Below are 18,139 nucleotides of genomic sequence, written 5' to 3' on the forward strand. Positions count from 1 at the left end.
TAACAAGTGTGAGATTACAATAGCTGTGCAACGAAATGCACAATTTAAAATCCAGTATTGTTCAGGAATGTTGGCACTGACATAGTGTCCCAAGACTGAGTGAAATTCAGAGATTATTCTGAGATCCAGTACCTCTATGCAGTGAGTATCCAAATCATCTGGGTTGAGTTAGCTGGAAAAGGGGATAATCCTTCCATGTAAAACACAATCCTCATGACAGCTCAAGCAGTGAGTTTTCCAATGAACACATTTGTGTGGGTTAAGAGGCAGAAATCTAAAAGTAAATTATACACACACAAAACCTTTTTATTTTAATCATCTATATAATGTGGAGGTTTTATTGCTGTTAAAATGTTCAAATTAACTGTACTTGAATTTTATTTTGCTCATTAAGTTGAGAGGCAGCAGTACCACAAACAGGGAATTTTCTAAGACTTTGGATTTGCTCTCTCATAACAGTCCCAGACAAAGTAGAGCTTGAAACTATGATGCAGAACAAGGACCTTTATTGCAATGGTTCCTACAAGCAAATCTTATTCCTTGCAGTCTGGAAGCCCTATATAATTTTTGCATTGTCTTTGCATTCAGGGTTACAATTATTCCCATTAGAGTCATCTGGCTGTTGGATTTGGCATTGTCTTGTGACATGGTCCCAGCCTCTTTCAGAATGATCAATATGAATGCCCTAATATAAGCTAATCAATCTTTCCTGATATACAATGGTAAAATATTTTTTGCCAATCGTTTATTTCTAGCTAGTAAATGTAGCTTTTCCTGTGCCCCGCTAGAATTTTTGTTATCCTTCAGACACAGTCTGCTTATGGATCCTTTTAGCACTGTTTGGGAAGTCACATTTTAAAAAGAACTGTGGCTTTTAACCCACTTCATATGGCGCCTTCGTTGCTAGCTGAGAAAAGAGATTTTCGTGCAGTCCCAAGGCAATTGGATTTTAGTCAGTAAGTCGGTTATTCCCTTTGCTTACTTCTCAAATAGGGCATTATGAACTGCTACCAATTACCTTCAATGTCCCGGATATTGCAGTCACCAGTTAAGGAAGGTCATTCACCGTTCACCTTTCTGACAGCTTTCCACCAAGTTCTTTAAATGGCTTAATCTGATGTCAAATTCAGCTAAGCGCTCTCTACAGGGGATCTGTGGTGTCTTTGAGGAGGATGAAAAAATAACAAGGCTCTTAAACCAATCAGATTGGTTTCCTTGCTGAGAAATGCAGTCTTAACCAGACAATATAAATTAGATTTAACTGAAGCATAGAAAGCAGCATAACTTTGGGAAAGATGTGGTTGAGACTGAGATGGATACAGAAAATGATATCTTATATAAAGATCTCCTCTGTTTGATTAACTTCTGAAGGAAAAAAGAATCAGCACTTGTAAAATTAAATTTTCAACGTCAGAGAGAGTGTTCGGCAAATATCTACTTACCCTGTGTACAGCAGCCCTAACTTTTCCTGACATGTTTAGTCTGTAACCGATGAGTTAATACCCAACTTTATGGATTTGGAAAGTAACCCCTGTGCAGATTCAAACATTGAATCACTTGTAGGGTGTTACGATAATGCAACCTGTAGTTCTGAACGCATCCTCAGGATTATAATATTCATCTTTGAGTATGAGTACTTCAGAGGTTTGTGTCTGCTTTACCCCATAATAATAGTGAATAATGACTGCCTCGCCCTTACTGTTGTGGAAAATCCTGCCCAAAATGTGAACCATAATTAAATGTTCAGACTTTTTTTTCGTAGCCCCAATGTAGAAATGCTGTCAAAATACACTTACGGTTTGCCTGAAAATAACCAAGTTTTCGTTATTTTTCTCTTTCTACGAAATTTATCTGAAAAGCAAAAAATGAAAACAAACAAAAAATCCTGGAATGTACATGCATCTGAAAAAAAAAAGGGTCAACTAACATTTGGGTTTCCCCGCAGGCCTTCAGTGAGCTTATGTAAGGCTCTAAGAGAAGAGCTGGTTTAATAGTTGTTTTAGGTGAGCTGTCCCTGTCCCTAACTCTAACCCACACTCTCAGTACTGCCACCTGTATCCTAGAATGGGTACACCTGGTATCTTGAATTGTGTCACAGGAGAATAAGGGGCAGTTGCACAAGATATTCAGGTCTGTGGCTCAGTGTGACAGGTTATTTTGGATCAAAAACAAACTGGTGGAAGAACTCAGTGGGTCAAGCAGCATCTGTGGAGGCAAAGGAGTGTTGACGTTTTGGGTCAAGAGCCTGGGTTGATAGATCAATCTGCTGTGCTACTGCACTCGTGCCTTTGCAGCTTCTCATTGGGCAGAAAATACCAGGCACGGAATTATGGAAGATGAAAATCCAGAGGTGCAAAAAATGCTTATTACCTGCATTTAGTAATATATTTGTAAAACACATAATTGAAAACAATAATGGATATTGCTAATTTCATTTACCACCAGTAAATTATCAAAAATGCAGTGAAAAGTGTTTCATCATTTGAGATCCACCTAAAATATTCCTGTTGTCAAGAAGCCAGGCTGTGCAAATAATGTTGCCCTTGTTCCATTTACGGATTCCAATCTGATACTTCTCGTAACTTTACATAGTGTATTGTTACAAAACTAGGGCACGTTCCAGACAGGTTTGGTGCATGAGTTGTTTCTTGTCATGGGGCAGGAGCTGAATAGGTGTTTAAATGCATTGTCTTAGCTCTAGTTGAATTCATGTTCATTTTCTTTGTAGACAGCTTTTAAACTGCTGGTTCTAGGTGGAAGTTTTTAGTTCAAAACTACCACATTGGCATTGTTTGCTTTGTAGTTTGATTAGAGCAATCCAGAATTCACAGCAATGGTGTAAGGTGGGCAACTGATAGATCTTGGAGAACTGACAGATTTATCATTGATGGGAGTTTACTTTGTTGAGCTTGGAGTGCTTCTAAATGGAACTGGATATCTCTGAAATCTGTGGTCATTTGTTTCACAAAAAGTATTTTGCATAGTTGTGCAAATGATGAATTAACTAAAATGAGTATTCTTCATATTAAAAAAAAATTTTAAAATAGCTTCTGTAACTTGTTCTTAAATAGCTATAAGATGGATATAAAATCTATCGAAAATTTATTTTAGTTTTCCAATGTAAAGGTTGATCTTAATGCAACCTTTTTGGACATGGTATTATAAGTATTCACTACACATAACTGCTTTATAAGTACTATTGCAGCAGAATCAAGTACTAAGATTATCTGTACTGTGTTTTGTAGGTTCTGTGCTTGGAGAATCACTTGAGGTAGTTTTTCCAGTTTTGAAAAACAGTCTTCAGCCCAGCAGAGATCCTGAAATGCGTCTAAAACTCTTCTCTGTGTTATCAAAATTGCTACTGAACGCCAATGAAACTCTGAATTCTCAAGGGTAGGTACACTGTAGATGTAGGTCTAAGTTCAATGATATCAAATTTGTCCGAGTAAGAATTAGTCATTATAATCCTTAATATTTTGCACTGAAATAATCAATAAAAGAATAATTGCTTGGCTGCTCATTTCCCTGTTAGCTGCATAGTTTGTGGAATTGCCACTGTAAAACCATGAGTAGGTATTTTTTCATGGCAGTGATGATGTTGATGACTAAGTGGAGCCATGAATCAGTGAGGCTTGAATGCAAATAACATTATCCGTACTGGAGATCCGTACTGGAGAGACTGGGGAAGAGGTGTTTGGCTCTCAAATAGAGGAAGCTAGGAGTAAGTACCATAGGCAGGTGATAGAGAAGGGAAGTGTTCAGACAGGCTTGAGATATGTCTATTTTAACACAAGAAGTATTGTGAACAAGGCGGATGAGCTTAGTTTGGATCGATACTTGGAGCTATGATGTGGTGGCCATTACGGAGACTTGCATGGCTCCGGGGCTGGAATGGTTGATTCAAGTGCCGGGTTTTAGATGTTTCAGGAAGGACAGGGAGGGAGGCAAAAGAGGTGGGGGAGTGGCACTGTTGATCAGAAATGGTGTCACGGCTGCGGAAAAGGTGGACGTTGTGAAGGGATTGTCTACAGAGTCTCTGTGGGTGGAGGTTAGGAACAGGAAGGGGTCGATAACTTTACTGGGTGTTTTTTATAGGCTGCCCAATAGTGACAGGGTTATTGAGGAGCAAATAGGGAAGCAGATCCTAGAAAGGTGTGAGAATAACAGATTTGTTGTGATGGGGGATTTTAATTTCCCAAACTTCGACTGGCATCACCAGACAGTGAGGGGTTTAGATGGGGTGGAGTTTATTAGGTGTGTTCAGGAAGGCACAGTATGTAGATAGACCTACAAGAGGCTGTGCTTGATTTGATATTGGGAAATGAACCTGGTCAAGTGTCAGATCTCTCAGTGGGTGAACATTTTGGTGATAGTGATCATAATTCTATCTCCTTTACGTTAGCACTGGAGAGAGATAGGAACAGACAGACTACAAAGGCGTTTACTTGGAGTAAAGGGAATTATGAGGCTCTCAGGCAGGAAATTGGAAGATTAAATTGGGAACAGATGCTCTCTGGGAAAAGTGCAGAAGATATGTGGCAAATATTCAGAGGGTATTTGTGTGGAGTTCTGCATAAACATGTTCCGATGAGACAGGGGAGTCATGAGAGGATACAGGAACCGTGGTGTACGAAGGCTATAATAAATCTAGTCAAAAGGAAAAGAAAAGCATACAAAGTGTACAGAGAGCTAGGTAGTGTTAGCGATCTGGAAGAGTACAAGGCTAAAAGGAAGGAACTTAAGAAAGAGATTAAGAGAGCCAGAAGGGGACGTGAGAAGACCTTGGCAGGCAGGATTAAGGAAAACCCCAAGGCGTTTTACAAGTATGTGAAGAGTAAGAGGATGAGATGCGAAAGGATAGGGCCTATCAAGTGCAGCAGTGGGAAAGTGTGTATGGATCCAGAAGAAATAGCGGAGGTACTTAGTGAATACTGACATAAAGTATTCACTACGGAAAAAGATCTGGGGGATTGTAGTGGGGACTTGCAGCAGGCTGAAAAGCTGGAGCATGTAGATATTAGAAAAGAGGTGGTGCTGAAACTTTTGGAAAGCATCAAGTTAGATAAGTCGCCGGGACCGGATGGGATGTACCCCAGGTTGCTGTGGGAGGCGAGGGAGGAGATTGGGGATCCTCTGACGATGACTTTTGCGTCGTCAATGGAGACAGGAGAGGTTCCGGAAGATTGGAGGGTTGCAGATGTTGTTCCCTTATTCAAGAAGGGGAGTAGGGATAGCCCAGGGAGTTATAGACCGGTGAGTCTTACCTCAGTGGTTGGTAAGCTGATGGAAAAGATCCTGAGAGGCAGGATTTATGAACATTTGGAGAGGTATAATATGATTAGGAATAGTCAACATGGCTTTGTCAAGGGTAAGGTCCTGCCTTACGAGCTTGATTGAATTTTTTGAGGATGTGACTAAACACATCGATGAAGGGAGAGCAGTAGATGTAGTGTATATGGATTTCAGCAAGGCGTTTGATAAGGTACCCCATGCGAGGTTTATGGAGAAGGTGAGGAGACATGGGATCCAAGGGGACATTGCAGTGTGGATCCAGAACTGGCTGGCCCACAGAAGGCAAAGAGTGGTTGTTGAAGGGTCGTATTCGGAGTGGAGGTCGGTGACCAGTGGTGTACCTCAGGTGTCTGTACTGGGACCCTTACTCTTTGTGATTTTTATAAACGACCTGGATGAGGAAGTGGAGGGGTGGGTTAGTAAGTTTGCGGATGACACGAAGGTTGAGGGTGTTGTGGATAGTTTGGAGGGCTGTCAGAGGTTACAGAGGGACATAGATAGGATGCAAAGTTGGGCTGAGAAGTGGCAGATGCAGTTCAACCCAGATAAGTGTGAAGTGGTTCATTTTGGTAGGTCAAATATGTTGGCGGAATATAGTCTTAATGGTAGGATTCTTGGCAGTGTGGAGGATCAGAGGAATCTTGGGGTCCGAGTCCATAGGACGCTCAAAGCGGCTGCGCAGGTTGACTCTGTGGTTAAGAAGGCATATGATGTATTGTCCTTCATCAATCGGGGAATTGAATTTAGGAGCCGTGAGGTATTGTTGAAGCTATATAGGTCCCTGGTCAGACCCCACTTGGAGTATTGTGCTCAGTTCTGGTCGCCTCACCACAGGAAAGATATGGAAGCCATAGAGAGGGTACAGAGGAGATTTACAAGGATGCTGCCTGGAATGTGGAGCATGCCTTATGAAAGCAGGCTGAGGGAACTCGGCCTTTTCTCCTTGGAGAGATGGAGGATGAGGGGGGACCTGATAGAGGTGTATGAGATGATGAGAGGTATTGATCGGGTAGATAGTCGGAGGCTTTTCCCCAGGTCTGAAATGGTGGCCACGAGAGGACATAGGTTTAAGATGCTGGGGAGTAGATATAGAGGAGATGTCAGGGGTAAGTTTTTTACTCAGAGAGTGGTGAGTGCGTGGAATGGGCTGCCGTAAACAGTGGTGGAGGCAGATATGATAGGGTCTTTCAAGAGACTGTTAGATAGGTACATGTAGCTGAGTAAAATAGAGGGCTATGGGTAAGCCTAGTAACTTCTAGGGTAGGGACATGTTCGGCACAGCTTTGTGGGCCGAAGGGCCTGAATTGTGCTGTAGTTTTTCTATGTTTCTAACATATATGTGTCTCATGTAATCCCAATACAGAAAAGGACCATGTGATGATTCCAGACCACTTGAGGCCTTCATGGTCAATGGTCACCACAGGAAAGGATATATTCTGAAAGCTCAGTGCAATTTTTTTCTTTTAATTTTGTTTTTTCTTTTGTGGTCTAGAATGATGCAACTTTATAATCACATGGGGCAATGCAGTGGCTCATTGGTTAGCTAGGACAGGTTTAGAAAGGCGAAGAATAAAAATGCCCGAGCCATGTGACTGGGGTAAGCTGAGGCTTTTGTTCCCCCCCCCACCCAGAGATTTTAATCACTTGGGTCACTTAACAGTACAACATTCTTTAAGTTGGCGGCGTGCAATTGAGCAAATAGTTCTGCTTCCTAAATGAAAACAACCTTCTGAACTTGAAATGGTTGTCTGAAAGTATAATTCTAATAACCCTGAATTATATGATGTATCATGAATATAGGTAATGAAATGTAATATAAAAAAATGCCTGGAGTTGTCAGCCACCATTTCACTTCCGAGTAGCTTGTTGCTTACAGTAAATTTATATACAAGTTTGTTTCATTGTTCCCGCCAGCTTTCACTTCAGACGCAGCAGGATTTCCAGTAGATCATTTGAAATGACTGTAAAAGAGTCATTATGGACAGTTGACCTTGCCCAGGAACTAATTACTCTTCATCACTGTAGGATGTTTTCAGCTTATTCCTGGAATTTTACAGGCTTATGATTCAGATGACAGGTGCATAATTTCTCTGTCATGGCTGAGGGCCACATATTCAAATTCTTTGTCTCAAATGGACTCTAATGGTCTTGTCTTGGATAGTTTTTTGGTTATGCAGACTGGCAGACTCCAAATGTTGATCATACAGTTTCTGTGTAGCCCACCCACTTGTTTGGTTTTCACTGGTATTTTCCTTTTCTTTTCCTCCCGTGCTTTGCATGATTGGTCTTTGGGGAAAAGCCTTTTCACTTTCTTTCCTTGTGCAAATCCTATTGGAAAAGCTGTACAAAATCAAACCAACATTCGTGCTTTGATGTGGGCATTTTACCTATCAACAGTCACTATTAACAACGCCAACACACAGACAAAACCGGAAAGGGGTCATTGAATGCAGCCCACCTTGCAGATTTGCGTTCACTTTGGATTGAATTATTATGAGGTTAAAATCAATGTTTTCTTCTTGTGGTAATCCAACATCAATCACACAAGATGCATTTAATTATATATTAAGAAATTACTTTTAATTAAGTGATATTTTTGATGGAACTTGAATGCATTGTTTATTCAGCAGCAGTTGGGGGCATTTTAACAATTGTAATAAGGGAGCGCCATCTTCTGGACTGTTGAAATTGTACAGGTGGAAGTGACGCACAAAAATTGCTTCTTCTCCCTCTTGCCCTTAAAACCTATCCCTTTGTTCAGGCCAGGCTTCTGGATACCTGTCTTAAAATCACCCCACTCAGCTTGTCAAATTTTGTTTGATTTCATAAGAACTTCGACTTTTTTTAAATGAATTTTTTGTATCTGGGCATCGCTGGCAAGTCCTGCATTAGTTACATATTCCCAGTTAGTCTCGAGAAGGTGATGCTGAGCCATTGTCTTGAACTGCTCCAGTGCTTCTGGTGAGAATGTCCTCTACAGTGCAATTGGAAAGGGAGTTGGAGGATTTAGACCCAAATTGATTGGAAACTGGCTTCTTTTGAAGGTGCAGACCTCAGGAGAAAATCCCAAGATCATCTATTCAGCACTTCTAGCGTGAATGTGGTTGCAAATGCTCCAGCCTTTTGTTTAGCACTCTGACTTGCTGGGCTCAGCCACCGTTGAGGATAGATGTTCTTGGAACCTCCTCCTTATAGCTGCTTAATTGACCACCACCATTCATGGCTGGATGTGGTAAGACTGCAGAGCTTTGATGTGATCTGTTGGTTGTGAGGTCACTTCGTTCAGTTGATTACATGTTGTTTTTTGCTGTTTGGCAAACATCTTATTCCATTTTACAGCATTATTAGGTATAACTTGAAGTAGGTCATTCAGGAGTAGGTCATTCAGGTCATAACAGGAGTGGGTTATTCAGTTCCTCGTGCCTTCCCGATCATTCAATAAATGAATTTGCTGAACCATAGAGGGCTATGGCTAAGCCTAGTAATTTCTAGGGTAGGGACATGTTCAGCACAGCTTTGTGAGCTGAAGGGCCTGAATTGTGCTGTAGTTTTTCTATGTTTTATGTTCTAACTCGGTCCTAAATGGCCAATCCCTGAAATTTAAGATTATGATCCTGGTTCTCGACACCCCAGTCAGGGGAAATGACAGCTCCACATCTACCCATCGAAGCCCTCAATGAACGTTGTATGTTTCAATGAAATTGCCTCCTATTCTTCTACACTCAAGAGCCTAAGCCTTGTCTGTACCCCCTCTATTATAATTATGCCCTCCTTAAGTAGACGAACAAAACCGAAACACATATTCCAGAAACTGACTCACTGGGGCACATTGTATTTGGAGCAAGACTCAAATTCTCTTGCAATAAACACCCAATGTACCATTTACCTTCCTAATTGTTTGCTGTACCACATGTTACTTTCTGCTCCTGTGATGTACTGTACCTGGGGAATCTTTGGTTATGTTTAAAGATGCTGTCTCATCACAAGCTGTTGTTGTTACTCACAACGTGAGCAAGCACGTTCTACCAAAATGACTTCCAGTGACTATTATCAAAATTTTACATGACTATTTAAAACAAAGTTAACATCAGAAGCCAGTTCCAAATATCTTTACAGCACCATAGAAACGGAATTAAAATTGTCTGTGAAGTATTCTGATCACTCCCCCAGCACAGAAAAACAAGCTCTTCACTCAACATAGAACAGTACAGCAAAGGAGCAGGCCCTTCAGCTCACAATGTCTGTGCCGAACACAATGCCAAATAAAACTAAATCTCTTCTGCCTGTATATGATCCATACCCCTTCATTCCCTGCATATTCATGTGTCTGACAAAAGCCTCTTAAATGCCACTGTCTGATCTGCTTCCACCACTACCCACGGCACCTACGATTCTCTGTTTTTAAAAAAAAACTTGTTCCGCACATCTCCTTTAAACTTTTCCCCCTCTCACCTTAAATGCATGTCCTGTAGTATTTGACATTTCTGCCCTGGGTAAAAGATTCTGACTGTCTACCTATCTATGTCTCTCATAATTTTATGAACTTCTATCAGGTCTCCCCTCAGCCTCCAACATTCCAGAGAAAACAACCCAAGTATGTCCAACCTCTCCTTATAGCTTATACCTTCTATTAATTCTATTTAATTACTTATTTAACTTATTTTAACTTTTCTCTTAAATGATTTGCTCTTTTTTTGGTGGAAGAAACCTCTGTGTTTTAAGTAGTTTGTAAGCATGGTTGTCCCTCGTGTACATTATAAGATATCTTTATTAGTCACATGTACATCGAAACACACAGTGAAATGCATCTTTTTGCGTAGAGTGTTCTGGGGGCAGCTTGCAAGTGTCACCATGCTTCTGGCGCCAACATAGCATGCCCACAACTTCCTAACCCGTACGTCCTTGGAATGTGGGAGGAAACCGGAGCACCCGGAGGAAACCCACGCAGACACTGGGAGAACGTACAAACTCCTTACAGCGGCTGGATTTGAACCCAGGTCGCTGGCACTGTAAAGTGTTACGCTAACCGCTACACTACCGTGCCTGCCCTTAATTAATGGCAACGATGACAGTGATGCCTTTTATTAGAATAAATGAATGGATATTTATACGTCAGCAATATTTAAGTATGTTAGTACCATTTTTTGAATTTTTAGTTAATATCACAGTTGTATTATGAGTGATCCCAAATAGGAGACCAACTTATTTGAGGAGTCACTTGTATGCCTACTCTTGTTTTAGTTTGGAAATGATGAATGGAATTTGGTTGCATCAGCTGCAGCTGTGCCTTCAATTGCTTGTGGCTAGATGTGTTGTGCCTCCCACTTTATTATGAACATGCCATGTGCAAAATCTGCACACCTTTCCAATCACAGAGGCTTCAGCTGTTATCAACCATCCAGGCAGAGTTGGGAAATACCCAAACAAAGAAATCATTCAGCGCAGCCAACAAATCGAGCCATTTGAACCACAGTGTTCCAACTGCACATCAAAGACTCAGCCTTAAATGACACATTGAAGTATATATATATTAAAAAAATGGGAAAAGTTAGTATTAAGGTAAAACAAGTTAAGTCAACAACCAAGTTTTGAACCATCCGAACACAGCTCTCTGCACGACACCTGTTGTATACTTGCCTCTGATGCCTTCAACAACTGCCAGCTCCTTTCTGTTAACTCACCCAGCTTGCTTAGAAAATATCCCCTAAGCTGGTGGTTTTCAAATTTTATTTCGTGTGTGTGTGTGTATATGGAAAACCCCTTTCAAAAATATTGAAACACACCTGGAGATAGTTCCAGCTTAATTTCTCAAGAAAAATGCCAGCTACCAGAAGAAAAACAATTCTACAACTGCTGATAACATTGCTTATTATTATGCAGCAACAAAGTAGCCTGTCAGTAAGTTGGCTAATAGAGAAATTTAATGTTGGATGTTCAGGCAGACAGAAATCACCTCGTTCTTCAACTCGTGGCAGTTTTGGATAACCTAGAATCCAGGGATAGCCTCCATATTCCTATTGTTCAGTTCTTTTTGTTTTTGCTTCAGTCATTTTCCAGATCTGGACTTTGCCAGCTTGACCACAGTTTATTGCACAACACAAATCGCCTCTGAGAAAGTGGTCGCGAGCCTTGCCTTGAACCACAGTAGTTTTTCTGGTAAAGGTACCCCCCACAGTGCTTTTGGATAGGGAGTTCCAGGATTTAGATCCATTGGCAACAAAGGACCAGCGGTATACTTCCAGTGACATGAAGGGGAAATCTGCACTTAGTGGTGTTCCGAAGCACTTGCAGCCTGTCGTCCCTCTGGGTTGTCATGTTGTGGGTTTGGAGTAGCCTGGCTGAGCAACTGCAGTGCATTATGTAGATGGCACACACTGCAGCCTCCACATGCTGGTGAATGTTTGAGATAGTGGCTGGAATGCTAATCAAACAGTTTCTCTGGATGCTGTCAAGCTTCTGAAGATGGAATCCTAGAGATGGGTCCACCTGCTCCGTGCTAACTGTGGTGCTTATCCACACAAATCCCATTTGCCTATATTAGGCAAGTATCCCACTGTACCTTTCCTATCCAAGTCCCTGTCCAAACGTCTTTTAAACATTGTAATTGTGTCTGATTCCGCCACTTCCTCTGGCACTTGTTCCAGATATTCGCCACCCTCCCTGTGGGGAAAAAAACTTACCCGTCAGATCCCCTTTAAATTTCTCCCTTCTCACGATCAACCTGTGCCCTCTAGTTCTAGACTTCCCTGCCCTAGAAAAAATCAGAATCAGGTTGATTATCACTGACATATGTCGTTAAATTTGTTGTACAATGCAAGGCAGCAGTACAGTGCAAGACATAAAGACATTAAAAAAAATTACTATAAGTTACAGAAGTAGACAAATAGTGCAAAAGAGAAATAACGAGGTAGTGTCCATGGGTTCATGGGCCGTTCAGAAATCTGATGGCGGAGGGGAAGAAGCTGTTCCTGAAATGTTGAGTGTGGGTCTTCAGGCTCCTGTACCTCCTCCCCGATGGTAGTAACGTGAAGAGGGCATGTCGCAGGTGGTGAGAGTCCTGAGTGATGGATGCTGCCACCTATCCTATCTGTGCTGCTCATTATTTTATAAACATCTATAAGGTCACCACCCAGTCTTCTACATTCCAGTGTGAATAAACCCAGTCTATCCAATCTCTTCATATAATAATAGCCCTCCATTCCAGGCAGTGTCCTGGTGAATCTCTTCTGCGCTCTCTCTATTGCTACCACATCCTTCCTGTAGTGTAGCAATCAGAACTGTTTAAAAAAAATACTCAGGTGTGGTCTAACCAATGTGTTGTACAACTGCATCATGATGTCCCAATGTCTTCACCCTGTGAAGATAAGCACATCAAATGCCTTTTTCACTACCCTATCCACCTGTGTCGCCACTTTCAGGGAGTTACGGACTTGCACCCCAAAGTCTCTCAGTACATCAATGATTATTGCTGCTGAACTCATTCAGGCAGCTGGTTAGTATTTCATCACACTCCTGACTTGCAGATGCTTCCACCTGGGTGATGATTGGGAGTAGACTGTGCAGTAATGAGCCAGATTGGATTTGTCCTGCTTTTTGTGAATTGGATATACTTGGGCAGTTTGTCACACTTTTGGGTAGCTGCCAGTGTTGTAGCTGGTTGTTATGCTTTTATCCAGAAGCAAAGTACCTTTGCTCGAAGTCTTAAGATAAACAAAAAAACAAGAAATGGAAACACACAGCAGCTCAGGTGGCATCTGGGCAGCACAGAGCTAATGTTTCGGGTCAATGACCTTTATCGTCTTTCTGGTGATTGGTCATTTATCTGAAACATTTCTGCATGTGCTGAGACATCTCCTATTTGCAAATTATTTGACTTGTGACCAAACAACACAAAACTTCTAAAATAGATTGAATTCAGCAAGCTCGCAGCTACATCTAATTAGAGTCACAGAGCAATACTGCACGGATCCAGGTCTTTCGGCCCAATGAGTCCTTGCTGACCACGGTGCCCACCCAGCTAGTCCCAATTTCCCGCGTTTGGCCCATATCCCTCCAGGCCCCGCCCCTCCACGTACCTATCCAAGTGCGTCTTAAATGACATTATTGTACCTGCCTCAACCACTTCCTCTGGCAGCTCGTACCATATACTCACCACCCTCTGCATGGAAAAAGTTGCCCCGCAGGTCCCTTTTAAATCTTTCCCCTCTCACCCTGAACCTATGCCTCCTAGTTTTGGACTCCCCTACTCTGGGGAAAAGACTGTCACTATCCACCGAATCTACCTATTACCATCCATCTAATTGCAAAGCATCTACAACAGCTTCTGGCTATATAGAATCTGCATAGTCATGGCCTTGACCTTTTATATCTCTGGAAAAAAGTTTGTGCTTGTTGCCAATCCTCAAAAGATAAACTCCATGTTATATATCTTTCAACCGTGACTATTTGTTTTTCTTGGCCGGGTGATTCTGAATCCCCAGCAGCTCAGGAACCACCATTTGATGATTTCTGCCTCCCCATACCCATACAACTGTCAATCAAGTTCTCAGCCAGATGTTCTCTTCACTTACTCTTTAAAAGGTCAAGTTCGGCGATTAACAGGACACAGGGATAGTTAAACAGCAAACATTAATGTGTACCTCATTGATTTGTAACACAGTTATATAAAGTGCATCTTCAAATTTATGGGGCACCGTTAGCTAGGGGATATAAAATTGAAGTTGCTTTGTTTAATTTTTTTTACATGAACTGTTCATCCTAATAGCTGAAATCAAAACTATGAGGCACCACAAGTAGTTGTAAAATCTTCACACTTTCCAGTGGAGTCCTCAGTTATATCCATCACCCAGGCATTGTTGGGAAGTACCTAAATCGGAAGGCCTTTCACATCTTCTAGGTTCGAGTATGAACAGTGGCTACTTGACAGGACATTTTATGACAAATGGTGCCAAGAGCAAGTGTACGCCATGACTGAGTACCTGCTTTCAAATCAGGTGAAGGGAAATACATGGGAAGAAAAAAAATAAGGAAAATAGTTCTGTTCAATTCTGAATTCTGAGAAACTTGATTTAGTATTGATAATTATGTAAAATATTCCTAAAGTAATAATGGAATATTCAATCCACGTTAGGACATGGTAAAGGGTTTCAAAAGATGATAAACTTCCATCCAAAATGCATGATGCATGTTGATCTTTAGAAGAACTCGTAAATACCGAAAATAGTCTTTGAAAGCCTGCATGTCAGTTCTTTTTAATGATCATTATTCTAGTTTGCTGGACTCTTGGTGAACTTGAAATATCTTCTTAATGCCAAATTTTAGAACAGTAGGTGACTCCCTTGCTGATCTTCTGTTTGCATATGAGTAGTTCACGACCTGCAGTGTAATTTAAAAAAAACTAAATTACCTAGAAAGTGCTGCATGCTCAAAATTGGAAGCTGTTATTTAATAACTTTTACATCTCTGCAAATCTGACTTCGGCAAGATTAATTTCTCTCTTAATGAGAAAAGCCAGTCAGCTGAGCAAATAAAATCAAACAAATTTCTCCCTAACCCACTAAACCTCGCCTTGTCATATTATTTTAGAGGAAGTGCAGTGGCTTCCCACCCACATCTCTTCAAAATTAAAAAATTCCACATGCACAAGTTATTAATCCTGCCTCAGTTTCTCATTGCTCACCACAGTGTCTTCTGTTTTGCTTCAGGCAGTTCAGTAGCTACCTGGAGACGCTTGTAAGAGATATTCTGGTGCCTAATCTGCTGTGGCACGCTGGGAGGACAACAGCTGCGATCCGCACAACTGCTGTATCCTGTCTGTGGGCTCTGCTGCATAGCAAGATGATTACGCTGGAACAGGTAAATCTCAGAAGGGTCAAAGATTCAGAAACAAGCTAGCTCAAACCCAGACAAATGTTAAGCTTTTTGAGCAAAGCTCGAGGCAAGCTCCCTATTAATTTCACAAAGTTAGCATTGTAATAATTTCAAATATGTGAACATTTTTGCAAACTTTTGTGTCATTAATCCAAGCAGGAAGCAGCAGATGATGATTCTAACACCTTCCTCCAGTCTTTAATGGTTGTTACATTCCCGATCAGCCAGTGTGCTTGTTGTGTGTCTTCTCTCTGCTTTATCTCTCCCTTCCCTTCTGCTGCTCTTATCTGTGTATCTGTATTTTCCCACCACCACCTTCTGTCTTTTTCATATCGATGACTGTAAAATTCAAAATGTCAAAAAAAATCAGCTTCTCCAAACCTTTTGATACTTGTGTGTAAAATAGTAAGAAGATGATATCTATCCGTATATGGTTGATAGTCTTGTGTTATCTTTCACATCTTAATAACTAAGAACACTGAATGAATTAGGTTTTTCTTAGGAAGTGCTGTCTCGCACACACCTGTAGTTTTACTGATGGAAGGAGATTGCAGCAGTCATTTTTTTTTTGAGGATACTTTTTCTTGGGTGCTGTAAAAACAAAAAATATTGAGTTCTGTTGCATTAAATTAATGAGAAAGGTCTTACATCGTTGATTTACGGCCAAGATTATTTTCTGGGGTTCTTGTGCACAAAACACAATCTCTTTCTGTTTAACTCTCTTCAAACCCATAAGAGCTCACATTAAACCATGTCCTACACTAAACACTAAAATATTGAAGCTGGCCTCCACACATAAGTGCTTCTCATCGAACCAGGAGATCCAGGGGATAATTGACCATTGATGCAAAGAGTGCCTGCATTAGAAACCCCACCACGCCTCAATGGAAAAGAAACAGCTGTACAGGCACCAGAAGGCTGAGTATCACTGAAAACCTGTGACATAGAGAAGGGATGACAGGTAGAAAGAGTACAGGAGGTCCATTGATGTGGTGACAGCCGTAACATGAGTGGATTCTTCAATGTTGCTGGAGCCATCTAAGACGCAAATATCCAAGGCACCACTGCACTGAGAGCCAAAAGCAGAGGTGAACTTATCAAGGACAGAGGCAGTCAGCATCTGCTGGAAGGAACTCGGCATGACTCTGTCCTTGATGTCCATGAACACTACCTCATTATTCCTTTTTTTTGCACTATTTATTTATTTTGTAATTTTTATGTCTTTGCACTGTACTGCTGCCACAAACTTCACATCATGTAAGTCAGTGATAATAAACCTGATTCTGATTGACTCCATTCCACAAGGATACATCCAGTCCAATCTTGCTGCTATACTTAACTGACAAGAATTGAAAAGACTATATCCCAACTAAAAATCAACAAGACCTTAGGAGCAGATGGTATCCCTGCTGAGGTCCTCAAACTTAGTGGTAGGTAACTCCAGTCCTGAATTGATAACCTCATTGCCCATCTCAAGGAAGATGAGGACATTCCAGGGGATCTTCGATACGTTGTCATTGGAAATACCTTCAAGAAAGGAGACAGATCCGATTGCGTTAACTTCAGAAGGATCCCATTGCTGCCTGCCACAGGGAAAATCTTAGCCAGGGTCGTCCTCAGCCACTTCCTCTCAGTTGTGAAAGAGCTGCTCCCCAACTCGCAGTGTGGATTCTGTCCATCTAGAGGTGCAGTGGGCGTGATCTTCACTGTGCAATGGCTTCAAGAGCAATATCAGGCACAGTACCAACCATATCCCTCTTCAACCTCACTAAAGCCTTTAACTCCAGACCGTGGAGCACCCTCCTCGGATCTGGCTGCTTGCAGAAATTTTTCCATATTCCAGATCCAATCTGAGTGCAGAAACTTGCAGGCAAGGCTACGTCATTGCTCCAGCACTTCCTTCAGTCTTTCTTGTCATACATCCACACCTCGTCTCCAACCATCTTTAGGCTGGTGTGGAACTAATCTGCACGACTAATAGGAAGCTTCAATTTATGTAGTGTCCAATCCAGAATCAAGGTTACTCCAACTGCAGGAGAAGATGCAGCATGCAGAAGCTTGCCTATGTGCATGATCAGTTGCTGAGCTTATACTCTTACACTTAAAAATGATGCAAAAGGATGCCATTCAGCACATTGAGTCCATGCGAGATTACCACCTTGGGAGCAATCTCTGACCCCCATTCCCCGATTTCCTTCCTAATTTTCTTGTCAATAATGATCTATTGAATGTGGAGCAGACCATAAGGCATTATAAGTGAAGCCTGAGTGTAGAAAACATTTTAAAGAGGGTTAGTTTCAGACACCTAAACCACATTGAGATTTGATTAAATTCTTGACATAGATTAAGCAATAAACACAATTATAAGAACATGAAGCATTCAACTCCTCGAATCTGCTTCTCCATTCATTGAGGTCATGCACGATCTTTTACCTCAACACCACTTTTCTGCAGAAAACCCATATCTCTTGATTCCCTTCATTATCCAAAAATCTGCTAATTTCTGTCTTAAGTATACTCAGTTACTGAGTCTGCATCGACCTCATGGATAATGAATTCCAAAGATTCATTTTGATCTGAGTGGAAAAAATCTATTCTCATCTCATTCCTTAATGGTGGATCCCTTATTTCGAGACACTCCAGCAGTGAAAATATCAACTCTATGCCTACCCTGTCGAGAAAGAGAAAGATTGAGGAAACACTATTTCATCGGTAGTTCAAGATTGGATGGGAGTCTAGATTGGCTGCAGAATTTAGCAATCATTGACCTTTATTTTAAAACATTACTGCCTTGTATCTGCAAAATCGTAGAATGAATACAGCACAGGAGGAGGCCATGCAGCCCATTGTGTGAAGAGGCTATCTAATTAATTAAGCTCCATGTTCTTCCTTCAAAGGCTTTCATTTCTTTTTATCTAAATAATTCCCTTTTAAAAGTAATTAATAAGTCTGCTTCTACAACCTACCAGGCAGCACA

General features: G+C 41.3%; 1 protein-coding gene across 1 annotated transcript in view; it reads left to right on the forward strand.

The window, feature by feature from the left end:
- The window catches only part of LOC127573455 (dynein axonemal assembly factor 5), a 93,600-nt gene that overhangs the window by 61,469 nt on the left and 13,992 nt on the right, over nucleotides 1-18,139 (forward strand). The window contains exons 9-10 of the mRNA XM_052021696.1: nucleotides 3,246-3,393; nucleotides 14,997-15,147. Of these exons, the coding sequence (XP_051877656.1) occupies nucleotides 3,246-3,393; nucleotides 14,997-15,147 (299 nt within the window). The remainder of the gene's footprint in view (nucleotides 1-3,245; nucleotides 3,394-14,996; nucleotides 15,148-18,139) is intronic.

This window comes from Pristis pectinata, chromosome 8, assembly GCF_009764475.1.
Source record: "Pristis pectinata isolate sPriPec2 chromosome 8, sPriPec2.1.pri, whole genome shotgun sequence".
In the NCBI taxonomy this organism is placed as follows: Eukaryota; Metazoa; Chordata; class Chondrichthyes; order Rhinopristiformes; family Pristidae; genus Pristis; species Pristis pectinata.